Source organism: Hipposideros armiger, unplaced genomic scaffold (assembly GCF_001890085.2).
Source record: "Hipposideros armiger isolate ML-2016 unplaced genomic scaffold, ASM189008v1 scaffold_416, whole genome shotgun sequence".
Classification (NCBI taxonomy): domain Eukaryota; kingdom Metazoa; phylum Chordata; class Mammalia; order Chiroptera; family Hipposideridae; genus Hipposideros; species Hipposideros armiger.
This window is the reverse complement of record NW_017731766.1, coordinates 899170-923825: the sequence shown is the minus strand read 5'-3', so window position 1 is coordinate 923825 and position 24656 is coordinate 899170. Positions and strand designations below refer to the sequence as shown.

At 42.0% G+C, this 24656-nt stretch overlaps 1 protein-coding gene across 2 annotated transcripts in view; it reads right to left on the bottom strand.

Annotated features, from left to right (window-relative positions):
* Positions 1 to 1933: 1933 nt before the first annotated feature.
* Positions 1934 to 24656, bottom strand: part of ATP10B (ATPase phospholipid transporting 10B (putative)) — a 260075-nt gene continuing 237352 nt past the window's right edge. For both annotated transcript variants that reach the window (XM_019664097.1, XM_019664098.1), the window contains 5 exons: positions 21020 to 21220; positions 18454 to 18534; positions 16981 to 17085; positions 9597 to 9784; positions 1934 to 4693 (listed from right to left, as the gene is read on the bottom strand). In XM_019664097.1, coding sequence (XP_019519642.1) covers positions 4252 to 4693; positions 9597 to 9784; positions 16981 to 17085; positions 18454 to 18534; positions 21020 to 21220 — 1017 coding nt within the window. In that variant the 3' untranslated portion in view covers positions 1934 to 4251. The remainder of the gene's footprint in view (positions 4694 to 9596; positions 9785 to 16980; positions 17086 to 18453; positions 18535 to 21019; positions 21221 to 24656) is intronic.

Genomic DNA, 24656 nt, shown 5'->3' with positions numbered 1-24656 from the left:
TCCTCCACCAATGGCTAGGTGGCACCAGAGCGCCTTTGAATAAAAAGGCTTCTGGTCTCAGGTCCTGTCTGACAATGCCTGAATCCTCCTTGTGGGCATCCCGAAGTTTCCGCCAGGCAGCACTCTTGCAGGGCCCTCAAATGGCCTGCCTGCTCAGGGCATTGCCCCAGCTTCACGGTGCCCACATTCTTTATCAGTGCAGTCCTGCCTGGGTCCCATACCCGCTTCGGTTCTCTGGTTACCTGGGAGAATTTACTCCCGTGTGATTTTTGTCCTGGGGGCTCTCTTTGTGCAGAATGGGAAGTGCTGGCTGTGTGTGATCAGCTCAGGGGCAGCTATTTGAGGGCAATGCAGGCACTAATTCTGCTCTCCTTACGCGCTGCTCTCTTCCTTATTTACTGAAACTTTTGTCTGGGTGAACAACCTGACTTTCCGCAGGTCACATTGCCAGTCTGTGACCGAGCTGGGATGGAGTTCAGGCTTGCCTAGTGTTGTACTACTTTGTCTCTCAAGAGAATGTGGGGAAGACAAGAGCCTCTGTTGTCTGTTCCCTCCTGCCCCTGCAGCCCCATCTCACAGTTGTGTGGCTCTGTGGTTAAGAGTATGAGCTCTGGTTTCAGACTTCTGGGATTAAAATGCCACCTCCCCATTTGTTAATTGTGTGACTGCCAAATTTATGTAACTTCTCTCTGCCTTTTTTCAGTGTCTGCCTTTTACAGTTTCTCCATTTGTAAATGGGATGTGGTCGATTGCAAATGGCCTCAGATTTTTTTGTAGCTCCTCCCATTAAATGTGGACTATATTTCCCCACCCCCTTGAAATGGGCTGGCCTTGTGACTTGCTTCCATGGAATACAGTGGCAATGATGACGTGGGAGTTCTGAGCCTCGGCATCAAGAGGCTTTGCAGCTTCTGTTCTCACTTCTGTTCTCTGCTGCCATGTGATAAGGCTGGCTGATGTCCTTAGAAGACAGACCTTGAGAAGAGAGATCCCGGCTCAAATTCCCCACTCACAGCATGGTGGGCACATGAATAATTGTGTTAATCTACTAAATTTTGGCGGTGGTTGGTTATGTCTCCAAAGCTAAATGAAATAGGGGAAAATAATATAATAGTACTTATATCTTGTAGGGTTGCTGTGAGCTTTATGATGATGTGTGTTAGCCTAGCACCTGTCACACAGTAAAATATTACCATTGTTACTAACACGGTCATGGGGCACTTCCTCTTGTTCAATGGGTTCTAGTCACACTGACCTTTCTTCTTTAATTTTTTGAATACACCAAGTGATTTTCTTTTTTCAGGGCTTTCCTACTTAATTCTCTCATGGCTAAGGTCTTAGCTGAAGGCTCTCCTTGGAGAGGCCTTCTCCGATTACCCTGGGAGCCAATCCCTCCCTTCCTCTGGGCCTTCCCTAGAGGCTGTAAATCCCTTGAGGACCAGAGCTGGGCCTGCTTTTCTTCCCTCTTTTACCTTTGCCGTCTCCTGCAGAGCTGTGTCCAGCAGGCACTCACTGGTGTGAATGAGTGAATGAAAAGGGGCACCTCCTCAACATGGGTATATGGGTTTGAGGTTGGTGTCAGGCTTCCAGAAAGAGGGGAGTAGCCAGGTTCGAGTTTCAGAGAGAGGAGACTGTGTGTGCTGCTGCTTCTAATTCTTATAGCTGTTTTGGTTTGTGTCACACTCTTACATTAGATCAAATACGTTCCCGATGTTCTATGTCCAACAAGGCTGTGAACTTTTTAAAGACAGGGATGAGTTCCCTGCAGCCCCTAGCACATCACCAGGCATCTATTCAATAAACAGAAGTTTACTGGGCAGATGAATGGATGGATGGGTGGATAAATTAATAGATGATTGAATGCAAAGAAGGATGGATGGATGAGAGAGGGCTCAGAACTGCAAGCAACTACGGAAAAACCATGTTTATTTTTTCTTCTAATAAAGAATGACACATTTCCAGTCAATCAGTAAAAGGTCATAAAAGTATAAAAATGTATTACGTACAATCATTAGCATTATGTTATATGGAAAGAGTTGTTATAACCTTTTCCCCTAAGGTGGCGTGTTGGAGGGTCACAGTTGATTTGGTTTACAAAAAAGAGCAAGAGCAGGTGACCAGCTATTCCAGTTGTCCCAGGACTGAGGAGTTTCCCAGGATGTGGGATTTTCAGTGCTAAACCTGGGAAAATTCTAGGCAAACTGGGATGGTTGGTCATGGAGGAAACAGAGCAGCATCACAATGATGGGTAAGGTTTGGCATTAGGTGCTGAGATCAGACGTTTTCTCAATTTCCCCATCACCTCTTTTCCTCTTAACTCTGAAATAAAAATCCCTGTGTTATTATCAAGGGTGTTACAGCTTTCAAAGCGTTTTCTCAGCCCCATGTAATTTTGACTTGATCCTTGTGCCAAGCCTGGGAGGTAGGGCAGTTCTAACCTAACTTGTAGGTGTTGCATCCAGCTTCAAGGCTCCTGGCTCCTACAGAGTATGGGGCAGAGCAAAGATCTGCGTCCCAGATCTCCTGAGGCCAGGTTTCTTCCCTCTCCTCTGTTCTTTGTTGAAACATCCTGTCTCATCTGGCTTTCAGGAATTGTATGGGGAAAGGTAGGACCGTGAGATCCAAGTTTTGGCTGAATCCCCTCATTTGGGACAATCCACATCATTCCTGCTGTGCCTGATGTGTTTACCTGCTCCTTTTTTAGCAGTCCTCATGTAGGAGTCCCCTGAATACCCACTGGCTGGCCAGTGCTGGTGTCCTTATGTGGCAGAGTTAGTGAAGGAGATCCAATGTATTGGCTCCAGGATGATGCTTCACATGGCCCTCCAGATCAAGGGTGTCAGCAGGGTAGTCAGAGGACCAGCTGGGTCTTCCATTTGCCAACTTGATTGTTGAGATGTTTTTGGGCATCTTTGCTGAGAAGTTACTCAAGTCAGGTGGCTATGACTCTTAGTCAAGTAGGGTGGTTGTGACTTGGGCTCAAAGGCTTGTCACATCCATCCCTAACCTCTAGGGATTTTGCCTAATCTATAGGCACCACCTTAAGGAGAGAGGGTTTGGTAGTCCTCCCTGGCTTATTTTAAAACACTAGAGAGAGGCTTTCTTTGCCTATAGTAGACCTAGCTTTTCTCAACAGCCTATTAGAATTCTATCATCCATTCTTTTATTTCAACACTTTTTTGAGCTCTTACATTTTTGGGGTTTACCACCTCTAGGAGTAAGAAGTCTATGTAGTCCTTCTTTTCATGGTGAAGTGAGACTTCCTCTGATTCCCCCTTTTTTTAATGGCAGCATGTGCCAGTATCTTCCAGTCTTAATGAACAGAGCTTAACACTGGCCCTACCATTTAAGATGTCATTGTTTGGGCTCAGAGTTGCTCCATCAAAAGGGTCTATTCTAGATGCAGGTGTGCTAAGATCTATCGATTTTAGAGTTTTCTTGTTCTGAGAGCTGAATGAGAATGGGTACTTCCATTTAAAAATAAATAAAATAAATAGCTTAAAAAAAGTGCTCCCCATGTCATCTTGGTAGAGGGACATAGAGTCCGTCGGCTAAAGCCTGGAGTTCCTGGTATACCATTTCCCTTAGCATGCTATGTTCTTTCTGCCTCTTATACGAGTTGTGGCCCTACAACCCTCAGAAGTGGCACAGAGTTCAATTTTAGTTTTAATCTTTATATGTGGTTTTCTTTGGCTTAGAGACAAAAAGCGACCCAACTCTTTGTGCATAGAAGGGATATTTACCCCCAACACGGTCATCACTGCAATACAGTCAAGATGAAGCGCCTGTGTGTACGGGTCTTGTCTGAAATTTAAACTCTGGCACTGAGGGGTGAGGTGATGGTTGGACAAGCCCAGAAACTTCCATAGCCTGAGAAATCACCTGGGTTGATAACATTTCTTGGAATCTTGGAAACTTATGGCCCCATCGCCCTGGGTCGTAGGCTTCACTTATCTAGAGGATCAGAACATCCCTGGGCTAAAAATTTTGAGAACTCAATACAATAGAAACATAGCCTCTTTATAAAAACTCTGTTGTAAAATGTGCTGCCTGGAGAAAACTAGAGGTCAACTGGTTTCCACTCCTTTTTTTGTCAAACCCCTTGGCTTCCGCTAAGGAAGTCAAGCCTAGTCGGGAGAACAGAATAAGAATGGCAAATTCTTCCCTTCACAGAGAGAGGAAGAGGCTTGGCTTAATGAGGCCTCTGACTGGGCGTTCTCCTCTGAGTTTGTACACATTTTTGCAGGCCCCTCATATGGTCATTGAACTCTGAGATCGGCGATGGCTGCCCCTGCTCGAGCGTTGGTGGACATTAGCCTGTCCACTTGAGTTGGCCCCGGAAGCCATTGTGCTGCTAGGCCCCAGAAGAAGGTGATCTCTGGATGAGAGTTTAGCTGAGGAGTCTGTTGAGCACGAGTCATCCCTCATGTGGTCTCTGCTGCTTCTCTCTCCACGCGGCACCCGGTCCTCTTTGCACTTCTGCTTGGGGGTGCTGGTTTTCAAGTCCTGTTCAGGGACGGGTGGTACTGGACGGGGGGTGGGCTGAGCCTTTCCAGGGACACGGGCAGGCGTGTGTCTGCTTCGCCAGCTCTGGATCGCCAGGTCTCTTTTGTCCTTGGGGAGTTTGTCAATTTTCTGAGCTTTTGAGATCAGAGACTTCCCATAACTCCCTTGTAGAGATAGGAAAAAGTACCTGGTGAGAAATAAGAAATAACAGCATAAAGCTATTTTCTGATTTTTGTTGACTTCTTGAATCTCAGTATTGAAGGGACCTTACGATCCAACTCCCCACCCAGGGCAAGCGTCTTTTTGCTGTGTTCCCAACTGATGGTTATCAAATCTATGCCTGAGCACCTCTGGGATTTGGGAGTTCAATAACAACAATATATAATAGCTAACATTTATTATGTACCAGGACTACTCGAAGTGCTTTATGTATTATTATCTCATCTTATTCTCCCCGAAATCCCATGCAGCTGGTACTTTTGTTTCCCCTGTTACACACGAGGAAACCGAGGCAGTGAGCGATTCAGTGATTTCTTTAGAGTGACACAGTGGTCGAGCTGTGGTTAGAACTAAGCAATCTGGATCACTAGGCTTTTATCTACCGTGCACAAGGGCAGTCCATTCTATTTCTGGGCTCTTCTGATTTAGGCAAATTTACTTGGCAATGTCAATCCTCTGTGGAACTTAATTAAGTAGTTTCTAAATGCATATTCTTTTCTTGAATTCATCAGCCATACTAACTTCACAGCATCACTGTATTCTCACTATTTTCCAGGTGAAGAAACTTAGGCACCAAGAGATGAGATGGGTTTTCAAGGTCTCCTGAGAAGTTACTGGATCTCCCTGATGGTTAAGTCAGGGTTCCCTTCCCCCAGCTCAGCTGCATGCAGGTTGATTTGGAGTCTGGAATTGGGGGTCTCTCTCTGTCTGTGCCTGGAATCTTTCCCCTGTTCCACGTTTGGGAAGGGAAGGAATGAGAGGGCGAATAAAATTGTGTGGCCTATGGAGAAAGCACATACCATCTTGTGATACTGGGCAATTCATGTCCCCTCTCTGGGTGTCAGTTTCTTTATCTAAAAAGTAATCCAATTGGTCCAGAGGACATCTAAGATCTTTTCCAAAAAAATCTTAAAAAAAATTTTATTCCTAAAGCCTTATACACAGAGAGGCTCGCATCCTTCCACTGTATCTCAAAGCTTCAGGGTAACCTCCCACGGGGCAAGGGGTTTCTGAAGACCCCATGGCATCAGATAAACTTTTCTCCACTCTTTCTAATCTCAGCTAGGGAAAGCAGTACAGGTGGCCTTGTACATGTTTCAGGAAAGGCTTGACTTCTTGCCCGGAAACTGGACTTTTCTCAATTTAAACCTTTCCCCCAAGCCACCACATTCCCTTGTCCACGCATTTATTCAACAAATACTTGGCAAATCCCTACAGTGGGCCACACCCCAAGGGATTAAGCTGAGAACAAGACAGACAGGGTTCTTGCTTTCATGTGGCACCTGTGGGACATGTCGCCAGAGAGAACAGTGCGAGTGTCAGACACCTGATCTGGCATGAGATACCTTCCTTGAGGAAGACACTAAGGACTGAGGGATGCATAAGAGGTAGCCAGGGAGGGGGTGAGACCCAAGTCCCCAGCACCATGGCTGAAATGTGGGGAGGGGAGGACAAGAGTGGGGAAATGTGACATAGAAGGGGCGGGCAGGGTCAGAGCAGCCAAGGACTGAGCCATGTTTTGGTTTTGTGCTTTAATTGTAAAGGCCTTGGGGAGTCCTTGGTGGATTATAAACAGATGACATGATTATACTTTGATACAATGATAATGGATCAGAAACCTAATAGACTATTGAAGTAATTTGGATTATAAGTTATCCACGGTAGTGGTGGGAGAAATGAAAATAGCAGATGCACTTGAGGAATATGTAGCACATAGAATTGTCAGGTCTTGGTGATGGGCTAGATGTGCGCATGAGGTGGTGGGTGGTTTCAAGGATAACTCCTAGGGGTCTGGCTTGGTCCTAAGTGGGTAGCATTTGATGGAAGAAACTCTGGGGGAGATCTAGGTTTCCTGGATGGTGGTAGTGATCAAGGGCAGATCATGAATTAAATTATAGATGTCTCCCAGTTTCTTTGGACTTATATGCCCATTGGAGGTGAGGAATAGGTAGCTATAAAGGTGTATCTGGAATTCAGAAAGAGAGGCTGGGGATTTTGTATTGGAGATTCATCTTTAAAAATACCTAACTTCATAATATTGGTTGCTATGTCTATGAAGAGACTATAAAGTTAGAAGGCAGAAGAACCTAAGACCAAGGCTTGACATATATCACATCTAGGGCATGAACCAGCAAAGAAAACAAAGAAGGAGAAGGAGAAAGACCAAGAGAGTGTTGGATTAGGAGCCAAGGGGAGACGGTCCATGGACTGGTATCATCTATTGTAGCTATTTAAGTAAGACACTCAATGTGATTTCAAGTTCGTGTGTTAGTTTCTTTTGTTTTGTGTTAAAACAATTTACATGTTCCTAGTTTAAGAGAGTCTGTACAGTTCTTTTATATGGGTTGCATTACTTAGACCAAGATTAGTGAGGTCATGGTTAGTGGGCTAATTATCACAAGTTTGATGAGTGAAATCCATCTCCATTACAATAAATACAGTTTACAACTTTTAAGTGAACAAATAGTTTTCTACAGCAAACATTCTAGTATGTAGATTTCTATAACAAACATTAATTTTTTGAGGTTACAAGTCAATAGTCTTTAGAACTGTTAAAATAATCCTTTCTCAGAAGAAACCTCTTCACTTTTCTTAGTAAACAGAAATTCAACTTTATGATGATAATATAGAATAAGTAAAGATTTTACTTATGTGCTATAGTAACTAACAAGTAAATATTTGCTAACTTTTCCTAATCTGTCTCTGTGTAACAAGCTGTAATGTTGAATGCTTGTCTTTTCAAAGCACATATCAATAGTCTTCTTATACTTTTTGAGGATCTTCATCAAGCTAGTAATGTTTGGCTCCAAGTGTGTTTTTGAGCCAAGGGCAAGACAAAGACTGTAGGGCTGATAATTTATTTCCATACCCCAGGGAAGACACAGAACAGAATGGAGGAGCTCAGTCCTTGGTCAGTGGTGATCACAACCATGTTAAATCCGAGAAATGTGAACACAAGTATTTAACCCACATATTTGATGCCCTTTTCCAATGAGGACATAATCCTCACAATCTCTTCCAGGGTCTGTGTCCCAAGGGGGTTGGGCTGAAGGGGTGTGGTGGGAAAAAGGTCCTCTTGAGGCTTGTGCTCAGGACCCTCTATGGGTACTTGTCTCTTTGGCTCTTGTAATACAGTCAAACATGTCTGAATTGTTCACTAGACTGAAAGTTTCTTGAAAGTAAGCTTTCTGTTCATCTTTCTGTTGCTTTAACATCCATTGCTCATTTATTTCTAAGTATAGCCACTGTGTCAGGAACTGTGCTAAATGTTGATTATGCTAAGGAGGTGGCTAAATGTTGGTAATGATAAGGATACCTTCTGTCTAGGAGTTAATGTTCAAATAAAGAGAGACACTTTATAACAAATGGGATAAAGGCAGAGATACACCCAGGTGATAGAAGCCATGAGAGAGGGGGACCTGTGTCAGCCTGGGGAATGTAGGTGAAGTCATGGAAGGTTCGGAATTGGTCAGACATGAAATAACGTCAAAGGGTGAGGAGGTTTGGTAATGGGCAGGATGTACTGAATAGAAGCAACTGCATGAGCCCAGATAGAAGGTGAGAGGGCATGGGCCTTTAGGTACAAGACGCCTGGTGGTGTGGAGCCCAAAGTTTGAGGTAGGGAGTGGGGAGATGAGGCTGCAGAGACCAGTAGCTGCCAAGCAGGGAGGCCAGGCATACAGCGCACATTTAGAGCTCAACCAACATTTGTGTTTGACATTTTGTTATCTTCAGCCTGCAACCCTCCATCAGAGGTCAAGGTTCTCGGGTGGCTTATGGAGGAGGACATGGAGAGCAACCTGCCAAATTTATTTAAGGAAGCACTATCTGCTGATGTTGGATTAGAAAATGTTTTGCACGATGTTGCAATGGCCTGTTTTCACTACAACTTCTAATGATAAAGTGGCTGAATTTTGATATTCAGAGTGGTGAGATTGTAGGATAGAGAGGGGCTAAGTCTTGTCTGTGGGGACATCATTGTCAAGTGCACTGACTGCTCTGACTAGAGAGCGTGAATGGAGAATAGGATATTGGCCACCGAAATGGCCAACCAGCTGCCCCTGGGATTTGTGGTGGGCTTGTGGACACATTCTCGTCCCTCTTGGCACTTACATCACCCCAAGAGCAAGTGGGGCTAGAACCACAGCTCCGCCTGACTGCCTAGGTGACAAAAACAAAGTGAGAGGCTAGATAGGACAGTGTGTGTCAAGAGCAAGCTCCAAAGAAACACAAGGCATTGTTACTATAATATTTTTCCAGAAAAGGCGAATGCAGAGGGTTTAGGCTGAAAATGTTAGAAATAGTCCCTGGGCATGAATGATATATTTGGCTAATACACTGTGTGTGTGTGGTGTGTGTGTGTGTGTGTGTGTATGTACAAATTTGAGTAATATTAAATGGGCTCTTTCATGTACAATTTTAATTTCTGGGAAAAATCTGAAGTTCCTGAATGCTACATTTCATCTTTCCTGATGGCGCTGACAGGGTGAAGCTGAGAAGGTCTTTCCAGTATGTCTGCACTTCTGGTTTGCTGTAGTTGTTTGCCTGGCCCTGTGGGCTAATAAAGGACCATAGAGCTTTTCAAATTGATCCCTTATGCTCAACAAAATTTGTAAGGCAGGATGATAGGAGTTATCACTCTCATTTTACAGATGTCACAACTGAGGCCATGGCAGATTTGGTGACTTGGCTGCTCTGTGGAATGACTTGGGACTAGAGTCCATTGTTCTTCTGTCCTAGCACTCCTGTTTTGAAATAATAGCCTCAAGAATCTCAGCCGGGAGTGAAAACTCCTGCTTCATGGGTTATGAAAATGGCTTATGAAGAGGGGATTGGTAGTTCTAGGACGCAGACAGCCCCCGTGCTCAAACCTTGGGAGAAGAGCCGCGACTGGTGTGAGGAAGCAGACAAGGTAGAAAGTGGGGTCTGAGAGCTGGCCTTCCATCACCCAGTAGGGGTTGGTGGGGCTGTTGCAGATGACACAGGTGGCGTTATACACCAGGGATACCACGAAGTACATCAGGAAGCTGCCTACGAGCACCAGCCCGTGGATGATGGTCTGGGAGGAAAGAAGGAAACTCTGTTGAATGCATAGCTCAGATCAGGGGGCAGTGCAATCACGCTACTTGGCAAACTTTGTTTTAAGCTTCTCTTTTTGGGACATGCAACACACTTAAAAAAAATTCGAACAAGTGTGCCATCTAATGGATCATTCATTATAAAGCAAACACTCATGTTGCTACCATCCAGAATCTGAACACACATACCCCAAGAACCCCTAAAGCGTCTGTCTCATCTTTGACTTGGGTGATAATTCCAAGCTATTCTTTGATGTTTAACCATGTTTCTATGTTTCTCTATATAGACTGTTTTTTAAATGTTAGTAAATAGGTTCATGTTTTGTGTGATTTTTTTTTCTTTACCCTCAATATTATGTTTGTGTGACAAATTCATTTTTTTCACATTTGGCTATAGTTTATTTATTTTCAAGGCAGTTCAGTGTTCTGTTGTCTAATCTTATTTTGTCCTGCTGGTTTTGTGCTTTCTTTCCCCCATTCTTGTCCTCTTTTAAACTTATTGTTTTTATAATGTTATTTTCCCCCTTTACTAGCTTGAAAGTTACACCCACCATTGCTCTTTTTTCACTGATTACTCAATAAATGATAATAAGTGATCTTCACTTACCACAGTCTAATGTTTCTAACTACTATTCCCTCCTCCTGAATTGTACAACGGCTTTTGAATACTGTTTACCTCCCTCCTGACATCTTATTGCTACTGTTTATTTTAATTTTACCTTTTTAAAGCACACAATCATTATTATTGTTCAATACGGTCAATAGTCATTAAGGGTGACTTAGATGTTTACCACTTTTTATGCCTTGATTCCTTCTTGCTTCTTGGACCTTCCATCTGAAACTTCTTTCCTTTTGCTTTAAGTACATCGTTTAGAATTATCTTCAGTGGGAGTCTGCTGGTGATCTGTTCTTTGATACTTTATTGCATTGTCATTCTTGAAAGATGTTTTTGATTGATATAGGGTTCTTATTTGGCAGTTATTTTCTTTCAGCATATTTAAAATACCACCTCATTGTCTTCTGGCTTCCATTGTCACTACTGAGAAGTTAGCAATGCTTCATCTGTTTTGTTGGCCGTAGATGGCAATCTTGATCTCTTAAAACCTGGCTGCTTTTGTGACTTTTATTTTTGTCTTTAGTGTTCTATCGTTTCCTTAGGATACGTGTGGGTTTCTTTTTATCTTGCTTGGGTTTTGCTGACTTTGAAATGGTGAATTGATGTATTTCATTACTTCTGCAAAGTTCTTAAGTCACTATCTTTTAAAATATTCCCTCAGTCACATTTTCTCTCTCATTTCCTTCTGAGAGTGATCAAACGTATTTCAGACATTTTAAGATACTACTCTATACATATTTATTACTTTGCCTCTGTTTTATATTTTTGATAATTTCTTTTGACCAATTCATTAATTTCTCCCTTCAGTTGTATGTAATTTATTGTTAAGCCAGCCAGTGAGACAAATTATAGTTGTATTTTTTATTTCTAAATGTTTTATTTGGTTTCTTTTCTAGTCTTCTAGGTTGTTTTATATAGTTTACCAATCTCTAGATATTTTAAAGCATATCCTTTATTTCTTTAAACATAGTGAACATAGCTTTTCTATAATTTATATCTGATAATACCAACACTTGAAATATTTGTTTTGGATGTTTATTTTTTTTGATCCTCACTAATGAACTCTTGTTCCCTTGAGAACTTGATTATTTTTAAATATGTGATACTTATTGCCCTTGAAAAGTTAATAGGGACAATTTGAGACTTAGGATGAGATACTTTTCTCTTGAGTTTGGCTCACCCAGGTGACACGAGTCTGTGCTGCAAATCTGTATGAGGCCGGCCCATGTTCATTTCCTAGGAGGGCGTTTACAGGGGTTCTCCCTGCCATGCTCAGCACAGTGGGATGAGCTGCAGTCCCTGCTGGGGAGAGTGTACAGGCACGTCCATTTTTGTGTGTCCCCTTACTCTTAAGCTCTAGCCTTTGGGGATCCTAATTTAATGTGGTCTATTAATAGACTCCCATGTTGGGTGCTTGCGTTTTGGTTTCTGAAACTTTTGCTCAGTCAAGTCTGACAAAAACAAAGTTCAGAATTTTTTTTTTTTTTTTTGTGTGTGTGTGTGGGGTTGCAAACACCTTCAAGGAAACAGGCTGTGACCTAGTTTGTGTCTCTAGAATCCCCTTTCCCAAAGATTTTTGTTTTTACTATTCTGTCAGCTCTTTTATGCGTTTAAGGTGGTTTTTAAAAAAAATTATCTATTATTTTAAGTTGTTTTCAGTGGGTGAGGTGATCTGAATAATCCAGCCCCTGTTCCAGAGGAAAGCAGTTAGCTAATTTTTTTCAATTGCTTTGGTGAGGACTGTGAAAATGGACACAGCCATTAACAGTCCTACCAAGGGAAGAAACCGGCTCTCCCCATGCTTCAAGCACTTTTGAAAAAGAAATGCATTTTTCATAACAATTCTAGCAGTTGACTCCTTTCTGAAGAGCACCAGAAATCACCGGTAAGGATGGCGATACCTGGCCTAGAGATGCATTAGGTGCATTGATAATGCTGAATGGTGAGTGAAGGGAACGGCGTCCCTCTTTTAAAGCAGATGGACTCAGTACTTTGAGAAAGTGAGCTGAGCGACCAATCAGAAGATACAGAACCTTTAGTCTCATCACCCATGTAATATCCAATCAAGGCCTGATTATATTTTGCAGAGCATTTTGATAGGTTAAAAAAAAAATCTAATGGTTAAAAGGATCATAGAGGGCAGAGCTCCTTTTGGGAACTATCTCGGGCTAGTTTTTAAAAAATGCAACTTATTATGAAATATTTCAAGCTCACAGACAATAAACCTCATCTACCCAACACCCAGCTTTATCAAATTTAACCTTATGTAATATTTGCCTCAGATTTTTATTAAAAGACTGTCTTACAGGTACATTTAAAGCACCCACGTATCCCTTGCAAATGCTTTCTCTGTAATCTTGAACATAAACCCAGCGTTCATCATTCTTATAGTATTTTATACGTGTTTATGGAGCCATGTTGATGGATGCTCTTAGACTTTATCAGGTGCATCTTTCCAGACTTTATCAGGTGCATCTTTCCTCTGTAACTTTTCAAACTAGACATTATGCTTTGGGGTTTCTCTCTATGTCGCTAGAAACAGCTCAAGTTTATTCATTTTAACTGTTTTCTTATATCAATATGCCACAACCTCTTTTCCTGCTGCTGAACATTTAGGCTCTTTCCAATAATTACTTTTCACTATTAAGAACAATGGCGTAAGTACATTTTTGTACATGCCTCTGTATATACACGTGCAGGAGTATTTGTAGGGCACATATGAGTCCTTAGAAGTGGAATTGTGTCATAGCATATGAGCACTTGAACTCCTCTAGCTATTTTCAGATTGCTCTCAAGAGGGGTGGTATCAGTTGACAGTCTACTTACAGGGTATGCAAGTTCCTTGGTTGGGTTTTATCATCCTTAACACACTGCTGAGTTGCTTTGCCAATGGTTTACTTAGAATTTTTACTTGTATGTTTATTTAGTGAGATTGGTCTATAATTTTCTTCCCTTGGACGGTCCATGCCAATTTTGATGTCAGGGTTGTTCTAGCCATAAAAAAATGAATTACCTCTCTTTCCTATTTTTTTTTTAATCTATGAAAAATGTTGGTGTAAAATAGAGATTATCTGTCCCTTCTGAGTTTGGTTAAACTCACCTTTATAGTCTTGTGGGTGTGGTAAGTTTGGGGACAGAATTGCCAATTCAGTTTCTTGACTGGTGATTGATTTATAGAGTTTGCTGAATGATCTTGACTATGTTTTGGTGAATTTTACATTAAAAAAAGTTATCAGCTTGGTTTATATTTTAAAAATATTTTTAAAAATTGGTAGTCTTTTTCATTCCTAGCATTGTTTTTATGTCTTCCCCTGGATTGGTTTTGCCAGATGTTAGTTTTCATTAGATTTTTGAGAAGCTCAGTTTTGGTCTTATTTTTTCTTTCTGTTGTTACCTTATCTTTTTCTCATTTCCTGTTTTCTTTAGGTTTACATACTAAGTTTTTAAGTACCTCAAGCCGATTTCTTATCTCTTTGTTTTAAATAATAAAACTAGCTGCATCTCACAAATTTGTATATGTATTTATATAGTCACTCAGCCACAGGTATAATTTCCATCATGATTTACTCTTGACCTCATGACTTATTTAGCAGTGTATTTTGAAATTTCCAAGCATGTTGGGCTTGTTTGGCTGTCTTTTTAATGGCTTGTTTTTAATCTAAATGTCAGAGAAGATAGTCTTTAAGATACTGATTCATTCAAATTCCTTTGTGACTCAGAATTAGGTCTTTTTAATTGTTGGTAAATCGTCTGTGTGTTCGAATAGATGCATGTTTGGAGCAGGATTTTATAGATTAGATCTAACTCTATTAGATCTAACTCTATTAAATCAAGTGTAATAATTCAAAGCTTCTATAGCCTTTTTTTGGGTATTTGATCTATATTTCTGATAGAGTTGTATACAAATCTCATACTATGATTGTGAATTTGTCCATTTCTCCTTATATTTGCTGGATAAAAAAAATCCCACCTGATAATTTTTGTTTTTAATAGGTAAATAAGTCATTTACGTTTATTGAGTACTGATGTATTTGGATTCATTTTGAACATCTTATTTTTTGTGTGTGCTGTCATTTTCTTTGTTCTTACCTTTTCATCTTCCCTACATTTTATAGAATGGATAGTTTCCTGTATCTTATTTCTTTCCATTCCTTTACAGTTAAGCTTTTAAGGTACTAAATGAATGTAGATGTTGATGGAAAAGTTATAGGTAAATGTGTATTTCTTGTTTCTTCCTATCCATAATGAAAGATTTAGCATAAAATAATTACCTACTGAACACACTGAGCCTACTTGGGGCAGTTTGTAAATTTTTAATACATAATGTCTTCCTCACCAGCATGTTTCTTATAGTTGTAGCTTTTATATTCTTGCAGCATTACATTCCTTCTTTTAGTGAGGGTCTACAGGTGGTAAACCTCATAAAGTATGTTTATCTGAAAATCTCATTTATTTTGCCCTAGACTTAAGTGAAGATAGTGGGGCTGTTTCTGCTATTTCCCTCAGGTCTTTGAAGATAATTACTCCATTGTTTTCTAGCTTCTGTTATAGGACTGTCAATTCAACTGCTGTTCCTTTTCAAGTAATTTGTCCATAGTGTGGTAGACCTTACATTTGTCTCTGTCTTCTACACTGTACAATTTTACTATGATATATCCAGGTGACATAGCCAGATTTTGATTAATTTTTATTCTTAATGATTTTCTCTTCAAATATGGCTTCTCTACCATGCTGTCTCTCATGTTTCTTCTTCTGTGACTCCTATTATGTGGGTGCTGGGGCCACTCACTCAAGCTACCATTCTTAATTACTTTTGCAGATTTGTGTGGCATTCTGGATGAGTTCCCAATACTACCTTTCAATTTTGGCAGTTTATGCTTCTTCAGTGTCTAATCTAGAGTGAAACCCACAAATTGTATTTTTTTTTTTTTAGCTGAGCCATCCTGCCACCTGTTGGCAGTTCAGCAGCAGCTCAGCTCGGGCGGTGAATGGAACCAGCGAACCTATGGCTCAGAGCTCGCACTCTTGAGCGAGCTCTTAACCAACTAAGCCACTTGGCTGGCCTTGCAAATTGCATTTTTAATTTCAATGACAACTTTTCAATTTCACGAGTTCTAAAAGTTTCCTTAGCTTGGCTAGGTTCCTAGTATTAAAGCTATACCTTTGGCTCTTGTCTTCCCTTCCTCACAGCTTCTGATAAAACTTAACTCCAAATGCTTGTCATCTTTTATTTTCTCAGCTTGTTTTCGCAAGCCAAGGACCCAGCAGTAAATGGGGGTTACCCCACAGGAGCCACGCTCCCCCCTGTCATGGTCTGCTTCCTGTCCTCGCTGTCAGAAAGCCTCCAGTTTGAGCCTGTCCACTACCTCTCCCTCCCATTGTGTTGCAGCCTCTTCTGGGGGTTCTTGGGGGAAATTTATCTAGTACTTAAGCTAGGCTATGCCGCTTTGTTCTATCTGGCATGCATTGGAGCAGAGGGGAATTTCAAAATGGGAACTCTGTGATCCGGAAGTTCTCTTGGGTGGCCACCATCTAGCATGTCAGGGCCTGCTCTAGCTTGTGATAGGGAGGAAGTTCCACTGTAGAATGCAGGGAACACGTTGAGCCAGCTTGGGGCAGTTCTCTAAAATTTTATTACGTATGTTTTTCAGAAAGAGCCATTTCAGCTTGGCTAAGGACTAATCTTTCTATAAAGTCATCTCTCATACCATTGAATCTTATTTCCTCACACTATTAGCATAATGGTTTAAAAGCTCTAGAGTCAGACCTCCAGGGTTTCAACTGGCTTTTTTTGAACTACTTGGGCAAGTTTCTTAACCTTATTGTATCTATTATATATATATATATGTATTATATAATATATATATGTTATATATACATATAATCAAAATGACCACAATAAGTTTAGTTAACATCAATTACTGCAATATGTATGTCAAGTCATTATGCTGTAAACTTATACAGTGCTATATTTCAGTTATATCTCAATAAAAAAAAAACCTCTGCTGAACACAAAGGGAAGTTAAGATAATACATTAAAATCATGTAGATAGGTAACTGGCATATAATTTTAAGGTCTTTGTTTTTGTAATTATTGATTAGAAGAACTTAATGAGATAGCTGGCATTTCCTTTTCAGATACTAAAATGTGATATTTGGGCTTCAGGTGTAGTTACATGGAAGCAGTTTTCTAGTCTCTTACCCTGAAATTAAAGGGGGAGCATACCTTCCTCATAGCATGGTCAAGTATGGTCGGTGTAATATTCTCCTTTTTTCTGAAAACGTTCTTGAATTTGTAAAAAGTAATATCTATTTTTGCAACTAATGGTCTCATTGTCTGATATATGTTAGTTTCATCGTCCTGGCTAGATGATAAGCGGGTTGAGGCCAGGAATTTTATCTTCTATACCTCTTTCACCCCTGTATAGGAGCGACACAGGTAAGAGCTCAGTATGTAGTTACCAAGTAGATCAATGACATAAAGTATAAAGTAAAACAACTCAGAAATCTGAATGTGGCCAATAAACAGGAACATCAATTTTAAGCCAAAGGGGCACTTACCCAGGTCTTCATTTCCATTGCCTGGTGCAAGAGGATTGTGGCGAGGGAGACGGTATTGATGGGTGTCCCGAAAGTGAAGACGTCGATATCAGAGTCCTTGTACGTCTGCGGAGCAGAAACAAACAGGCACTGTCAGATACGCACACGGACTCAAGGCCTTGGCTTTGACATGGTGATTATTAAATATCAGTGAAGGCAGGTGTCAAGGGGTGGGGCTGGGAAGAATGGGGAGAAGATGTCCAGCTGTCACCTGTGTGGAACTGACCCACAGAATAGACATGAGGAGTGGATTGACGGGGCTAAATTATTTAGCAACACATTTTCACAGGAAGCCATGATGGGTATTCCAGAACATTTGGAATGCATGAACAAATAATTTGTTGAGCACCCACCAGGCATGATGCCCATTGCTAAAGACACTTCTGTCTCCACCTTCAAGGAGTTTACAGCCTACTTGGTAGGGAAATTCAGTACAATTTAAGGGGGGGGGTGTCAATGCTACAATGGAGGCAAGTACAAAGTGCTCTGGGAGTACAGGATAGGGGCTATATCTGCTGAGACCATAAGAGGAGTTAATCTCTTGAAGAGAAGGGAGAAGGGCAGTGCAACCAAAGGCCAGAACCGAAGGTGAGCATGGTGGGTGGTGGAACGACAAATAGTCCTAGATGGTAGGTCTGTTGAGCACACAAATGGGAACAAAGGTTCAGCAGGAAAGGCGAGCAGATGCACGGCCACAGGGAGGGCACTGTAAGCCAGGCAAGTCAAACAGAGCACAAAATGCCTGCTTCCTTGACTCCCATCTTGTTGCTAATTGCAAAAGGATATGAGCCGAGAGGCTGGGCAGACATTACTGTTTACTTGGTAGCAATTACCCCACATCCTGGTTCCCTATGTAGGAGGAATACAGATATCTTGCACTTTCTGAATTCTCACTCTAAACTGGGGAACCAGGTTGAGACGGGGTTGGTATTATTCTTATCTACAGTGTTGCTTTTATTTCCAGTAATGTAGTATTCCTTATTATCAGACCTTGCTGCCTTGACCTTGGAAGCACAAATCTAAATGTAAATCAAAGGTTGTAAATTTGAATACTTTCAGTGTACAAGCAGGAAACAGTAAATGAGTAAAGAAGGCCAGGTACAAGACAAAAGGGACGGGTGGGGGCTATGGTTCACTGGAGAATATGCACCCCACCTAAGCAGGGCTGTGAGTCAGCTCTGGGTTTTTGCCATGAGGGAAAAATGATTCATCATAATGATAACTTTCAATTTTTCAAAAGCTGGCAGAAATTAAAATGTTTGGATAAAGCATTCTAACTTTTCAAATACCCTGGGTTGGATGTCATCTGCACGCTACCTGTTTGGAGCCTCGGCTCTGACTACTTAGAAAGACACCACTAGTTTAGGATTTCATGTAAATAGGACCAGTTCCAGGCTGTGATTTATGTGGTGAGAATGGGACTGTATGACTTACCAGGTAAGGGATAAAGAAACAGATGAGGCTCTGGTAGAACGCATCCACCATGGAAACCCAGAAAGTCAACAGGTTGTAACACTGCCGAGAAAGAATACACCAACAACAGTCACCACCACCAAAATCAAGAAGTAACACTGTTCTTTGCATGGACCTGGGGGTGACAGACCTCAAATCGAGTCCCAACTCTTCTACTAACTGTGTGACCTGTGAAATTAACTAAACTGCTTTGAGAATTAATTCTTCTTCCACCAAAAGTGAGTAAAAACACCGCCAATTACTTCCTTGGGTTTCAAGAAGTCTAAATGTGATTGTGTTTTAGTACCTAGTAAGTGCTCATCAGTAATTATTATCTGAGTTCATTATCTAAACTTGGTACAAAAATAAACTAAAAATGGATTAAACACTGAAATGTTAGACATGAAATCATAAAACTCCTGGAAGAAAACATAGGCAGTAAACTCTCTGACATTGCCCTCAGCAATATCTTTTTGGATATATCTCCTTGAGCATGGGAAACAAAAGAAAAAATAAACAAATTGGTTTACATTAAACGAAAAAGGTTTTGCACAGTGAAGGAAACCATCAACAAAACAAAAATGCAACCTACTGAATGAGAGAAGATATTTGCAAATGATATATCTGATAAGGGGTTAATACCCCAAATTTATAAAGAACTCATATAACTTAAAACCAAAAAAAACAATCCAATTAAAAAATTGACAAAGGGCCTGAATAGACATTTCTCTCAAGGGGGGCATTGAGATGTCCAACAGACATGAAAAGATGTCCAACAGCACTAATCATCAGGGAAATGCAAATTAAAACCACAGTGAGCTATCACCTCATACCTGTCAGAATGGCCATCATCAATAAATCAACAAACAAGTGTTGTCGAGGGTGTGGAGAAAAGGGAACCCTCGTGCACTGTTGGGGGGACTGCATATTGGTGCATCCATTATGGAAATCAATATGGAGGTGCCTCAAAACATTAAAAATAGAATTGCCACATGACCCAGTAATTCTACTTCTGGTTGTTTATCTGAAGACATCCAAAACACTAATTCAAAAAAATATATGCACCCTCTATGTTCATTGCAGCATTATTTGCAATCACCAAGATGTGGAAGCAACCTAAGTGTCCACTGATAGATCATTAGATAAAGAAGATGTGGTACATATATACAATGGAATATTACTCAGCCATAAAAAATGAAATCTTGCCAGTTGTGGCAATATAGATGGACCTAGAGGATATTATGCTAAGTGAGGATATTATGCTAAGTGAAATAAGTCAGAGAAAGGACAAATACTGTATGTTCTCATAAGTGAAATCTAAAAAAAAACCTAAATGAATAAACAAAACAGACCCATAGATATAGAGAACAAGCTAATACTGGTTGTCAAAGGGGAGAGGGTGGGAATTAAAAAAAAAAAAGCTTTAATAAAAAAATTAATAAACTTGGCAATTTTGGAGATTCTCAGGTTTCTAAATGGCATTTGAAAGGATCTCAGTCACAGACCAGGATCACAGGTTGCCAAGCAACACAGCTCAATGTTTTTAGAGATGATCCTTCTCATTTCCTGCCTAGCCTGGGAAAAGTGAAACCATTTGCAGTTTGCTCCATGAACTTCTTTTAATGTTAGATACTCAGGGAACACGTAATGTAGCCAGCATCCCTGTGGGAAGGGGGCAATCAATTAGAAGGGCGCAGGATGTACACGTACTGCCACCATGTCTCCCTTGCCTGACGTCCTGGGGTTGCTGTGTTCTCCCATCTTTGGGTTAGGGTGGGCCTGGCTCTCTGCTGGCTGTCCACAGACGATCACCAGCTCTCAAACACCACATCTGGCTTTGCTCTCCTTTCCCCCAGGTGCAAAGGAACTCGCAGGCATTTGGATGTCCCTTTTCCCAGAGCTGCTCCTCGAGGCACTCCGGTTCCCTCTCTGTCTCCTGCATCCAGGCTCCTGGCCTGTGTCAGTGCCAGCCTGGCTACCTGGAGTGCCCGCTGTCTAACGTCACCTCTGTTTTCTAAGAAACCATCTTGGTGGCTTCTCAGGCCTTCTGTAGTCTACTCGATACCAGCAAGTTCTAGACCGTGTATAATCTTGAGTTCCAAATTTTGCCTTCCCTGACATGAGGCAGAAGACCTCATTGATGAATACTTCACCTTAAATTAGCTTTTAATCCCAGGGGTTCCCAAACCAAACCTAGGGGTTCCTGTTGAAAGCCTGGAGAGTGGAGCTGGCTAAGCAGGGGGTCTTTCTGCAGGCCCTCTCCCCCTTCAATTAGAGCAGGCCCATGTTAACAGGTGATGTTACTAAGAAATCACTAAAAGGAAAAAACAGTCACTGGTCTGGTCCATCACCCTCAATAGCAAATGAGACATAGGCCGCTGATGGGGAGCAAAATTCCTTGGTCACATGGGGTAAGCAGCAGAGGAGTGACTGGGACACAGGGCTCTTGATCCCCCAGCCCAGTGCTCATTCTCTGACACCTCCAGGGAGGAGCTATAGGTCAGGGAGAGGCTAAGGTCATCTCCCTCTACCTGCCCGAGCCCCTTACTTCGGAGTTCTGGCCGCTCTTGTACAGCTCAGGCAACGCCAGGAGTGTTTCCGCTGAGATGTCTTTATCGAGGACGCCGAAGACGAGAGGAGGCAAGGAGGTGAAGAAGAGATTGAAGAAGATCATCTGCCAGTAGTCGATCATGGTGGAGCCAGAGAACCCGCACAGGAACTGGTACCAGAACAGCAGGTTGACGTAGCTCTGTGGGCAGAGAGCATGGGCTTGAGAGTGGGGACCCGCGGGCAGCCAGCCGCTTGCCAGCTGCTGCTTGGGAGCCTCTGACAAGTCCCCACGCTGACTTGGAGCTTCAGTTTCCTCACTGGGGACATGCAACGTTAGGTAAGGATTGGAGGTAGCTCGACTCCTTAGAGCAGCAGCTCCTGAATCTATTACTGCTAACTAGTTACTGCTGCTATTAAATGTTCTTTAGGACCTTGTTCTGGTAAGTATACCATGGTGGTTAAGGGCACAGGTTTTGGGGGCAGGGAGGACTCGTTTTTCAATCCCCAGTTGTGTTGCTTATCAGCTGTGTGATCTTGAACAAATTGCTTAACCTTTCTGAACATCATCTTGCCATCTTTCAGATGGGAGTGGTGGTATGTAGACTATGGCATGTGACTCTGAAAGGCGGCAGTTATTATTAGTATGTGTGGTAAGAGCAAGGGACGTCCCTGAGGAAGGGATGATGGAAAGACTGGACCAGGGGTGTGAAGATGGCTTCACGAGAAGGTTCATCTTCTAATACTTACGTAATGGCCTGCAACTCAGAAGGGTGGATAAGAACATTTTTTGCCTAATGGGTGCTTTATGTTGTCTAAAGCTCCTTTCCACTCAAGACCGCCCCGCCTGAGATGGACTGGGTCACTATGGTCGTCTACCATATAGTGGTGTGGGCTGGTGACTTGACCAAAGACACGTAAGCAGCTGGTGCTGGAGTTAGGGCTAGAACGTCTCCACTCCCTGTGGTTGAGGCACAGAGGGGTGAAGGGTATAGTTAAAAAGTCATTCAGCAAGTTTGTGTTCAAGCTAGAATTCTCATTCCCTGACTGCTGGGCCAGTGTTACTTTGAAGAGGCTTACTTTGAAGAGGCTTTCTACTTATAATAATAATAATAATAATAATAATAACAACAACCTGTTACTATTATTACTATTAGTAACACCAATAATTGTTATTTGAACTTCTATTTGTGCCTGGTATGTAATCTACATTACAATTTGTCCCAGCAACCTTACAAGATTAATATTATTGTTAATAATATAATTCTATTTATTAGACTAATAAAATACGTTATATCTTAACAATATTACTAGTCCCCCTCTACAAACAAGGATTCTGAGGCTCTCACATACACATACAGTTATCCCTTGCCAAGTTCAGAGTCAGGAAGTGGTTCAACCAGCACCTGAGTGTTTCAAAGTTCTTCTGCCACCCCGGGCCTTCTCAGGCCCGTCTTTAGGTTATGCAGTCACAATGCTGACTGAGATTCTTCCAGCCAAGGAGCTCCATCCTTTGGCTTTTCTCCCCAGATGACTAGTGAGAAGTTTCCTGGCTCTGAAAGAGGTCTGTTCCCACAAGGCTGTTAGCACCTGCTGTCATCATTGTCATGGTCGCCATCAACTAAGTTTAATCTGGACAAATTAAGCATTTATTATACTATACACGGGGCACTGTTCTAAGTACCTCACAGATCTTAACTCATTTACGTGAGTTGGGTAGTAGCCCCACTTTATAGATGGGAGATAGCATAAGTTACTTAGTGCCACAGTGCTATCAAGTAACAGAGCAGGGCTGGGATTGGAACCCAGTCTGGCTCTATCTAGCACATACGCTCTGAACCCCTATACGCCACTTACTCTCCTGTTTACACATGTATGTAAAGTTCTTAACCCAGTGTCTCCTACATGGCAGGCTCTCTGTAAATGATAGCAGATGTTAATGCTTTGCCAAACGGTACCAGGAAGTACTAAGTACCAAGGAAATAGTACAGAGCTCAGGGTGGCGTGGAGAACTCTGGTGAGCTGGGCGTCAGAGCACAAGCATTTACTGAGGGCCTTACCCCACCCCACACACTAAGCCCTAGTTAAAGCAACAAAACACTATGTGCTTGGATATCTTTGGCCCAGTTTCCCATAGAGATGTCCTTACTGAATTATGATTTCATATTGATTTTTATTAAGGCTCGTTAGAAGCAAAGGGTGACCCTATGGAAGTTAATTTTCATTTCCTACAAAAATGCCATGGAAGACAAGTTCTGGAAGATTTCTGTGTGGCCTTTTTCTAAAGGTTTGCTTGACAAATTGATCTCTGAATTTAGAGCAAAGGGAGAGTGTTTTGCTTGTTTTTTTCACTGGGGAACCGCTCTGCTTATTTGAACCAGACATTTAATACTTAGCGTCTTATCCCAGGGTTCTGGTGCAATTAACTTTCCTCTCTGTGGTTCCTGCTCTATACTCTTATATTTCTTTTATAGCATCTCTGCTGTGTTTGTATATTTACTGTAAGTCACTTATACTTCTGTTTTGGAATTAGATACTAGGGATGCTATAAAATTATATAAGCTGCGTGAAACATTTCCTGTAAGGACTCAGGTTGTCAAGCCTCTCTTTAGCAGGGAAGCTGGTTAAGTCAGTTACCTTTACCGTTTTTTATGTGATAAGTGGAATGTTACTTCTTCCTGGTTGATCAGGTTCAGAGTCTCCTGGTGATAGGTCCACAGCACCCTGACTTACCCCTAGGGAGACCTGTTAAAATTAATTTCTTTTCCTCTATACTAGCGCTTGTTAATCTTTAAGAGTCACAGGAACCATGGGGATCTTATTAAAAATGCAGCTTTTGGGTTAGCAAGTCTGGGATGGAGCATGAGAATCTGAGTTTCTAACAAAGGTCCAGGTGGTTCTAATGCTGCCTGTCCAAAACCCATATTTTGAGAAGCAAGATTTGTTGAGGCCAGGAGATGACCAACTACACCCTGCAGGCCCCATCCAGCCGTGAGTACTGGGATACGGCCCCATCTATTCATTTGCATCTCGTTCTTACCTGCTTTCCTGTCGCCCCAGAGGAGCTGAGTAGGTGCCACAGAGGCTGGATGGCCCACAAAACTGACAACAATATTTGTCATCTGGCCCTTTGCAGAGTATGTTTGCTGAGCCCTGATTTAGGCTGTAAGCCTCCAGAGGTCAGGGACCACCTCTGTCTGGATACCCAGTCCCTGGTAGTGTTCCTGACACAGCAGATGTGCAACAGTGATTTGAACAACCTTTCATGTGGTTCTATTCTCCTAACACTCATGCTGGAGTTTTAACATGAAAGAGTGTTTTCTTCCTCCGAGGCCCTGTTGCTTGTTTCCACTTCCTCTGCCTGGCTGAAGTCTTGGCACCTCGGAGGGAATGCACTGAGCCCCGGAGATGGGGCGCCTGCTTTTCCTCCCAAGAGGCTCCCAGTGCAGTAATTAATTCATCGCTCACATTTCAGAGCAGGCAGAGTTTTAATCCCCTCTGAAATTGGTTTCGGATGTGCAAGTCATAGTTCTCCGCCCTCTAATTGCAATGGGGAGATAATGCAGCGTTAGTGTCACAATTTTGAGCATGGCACCGGGCTGGAAAGAAATATCATTTGGGCTTTGAAAGCATGGCTG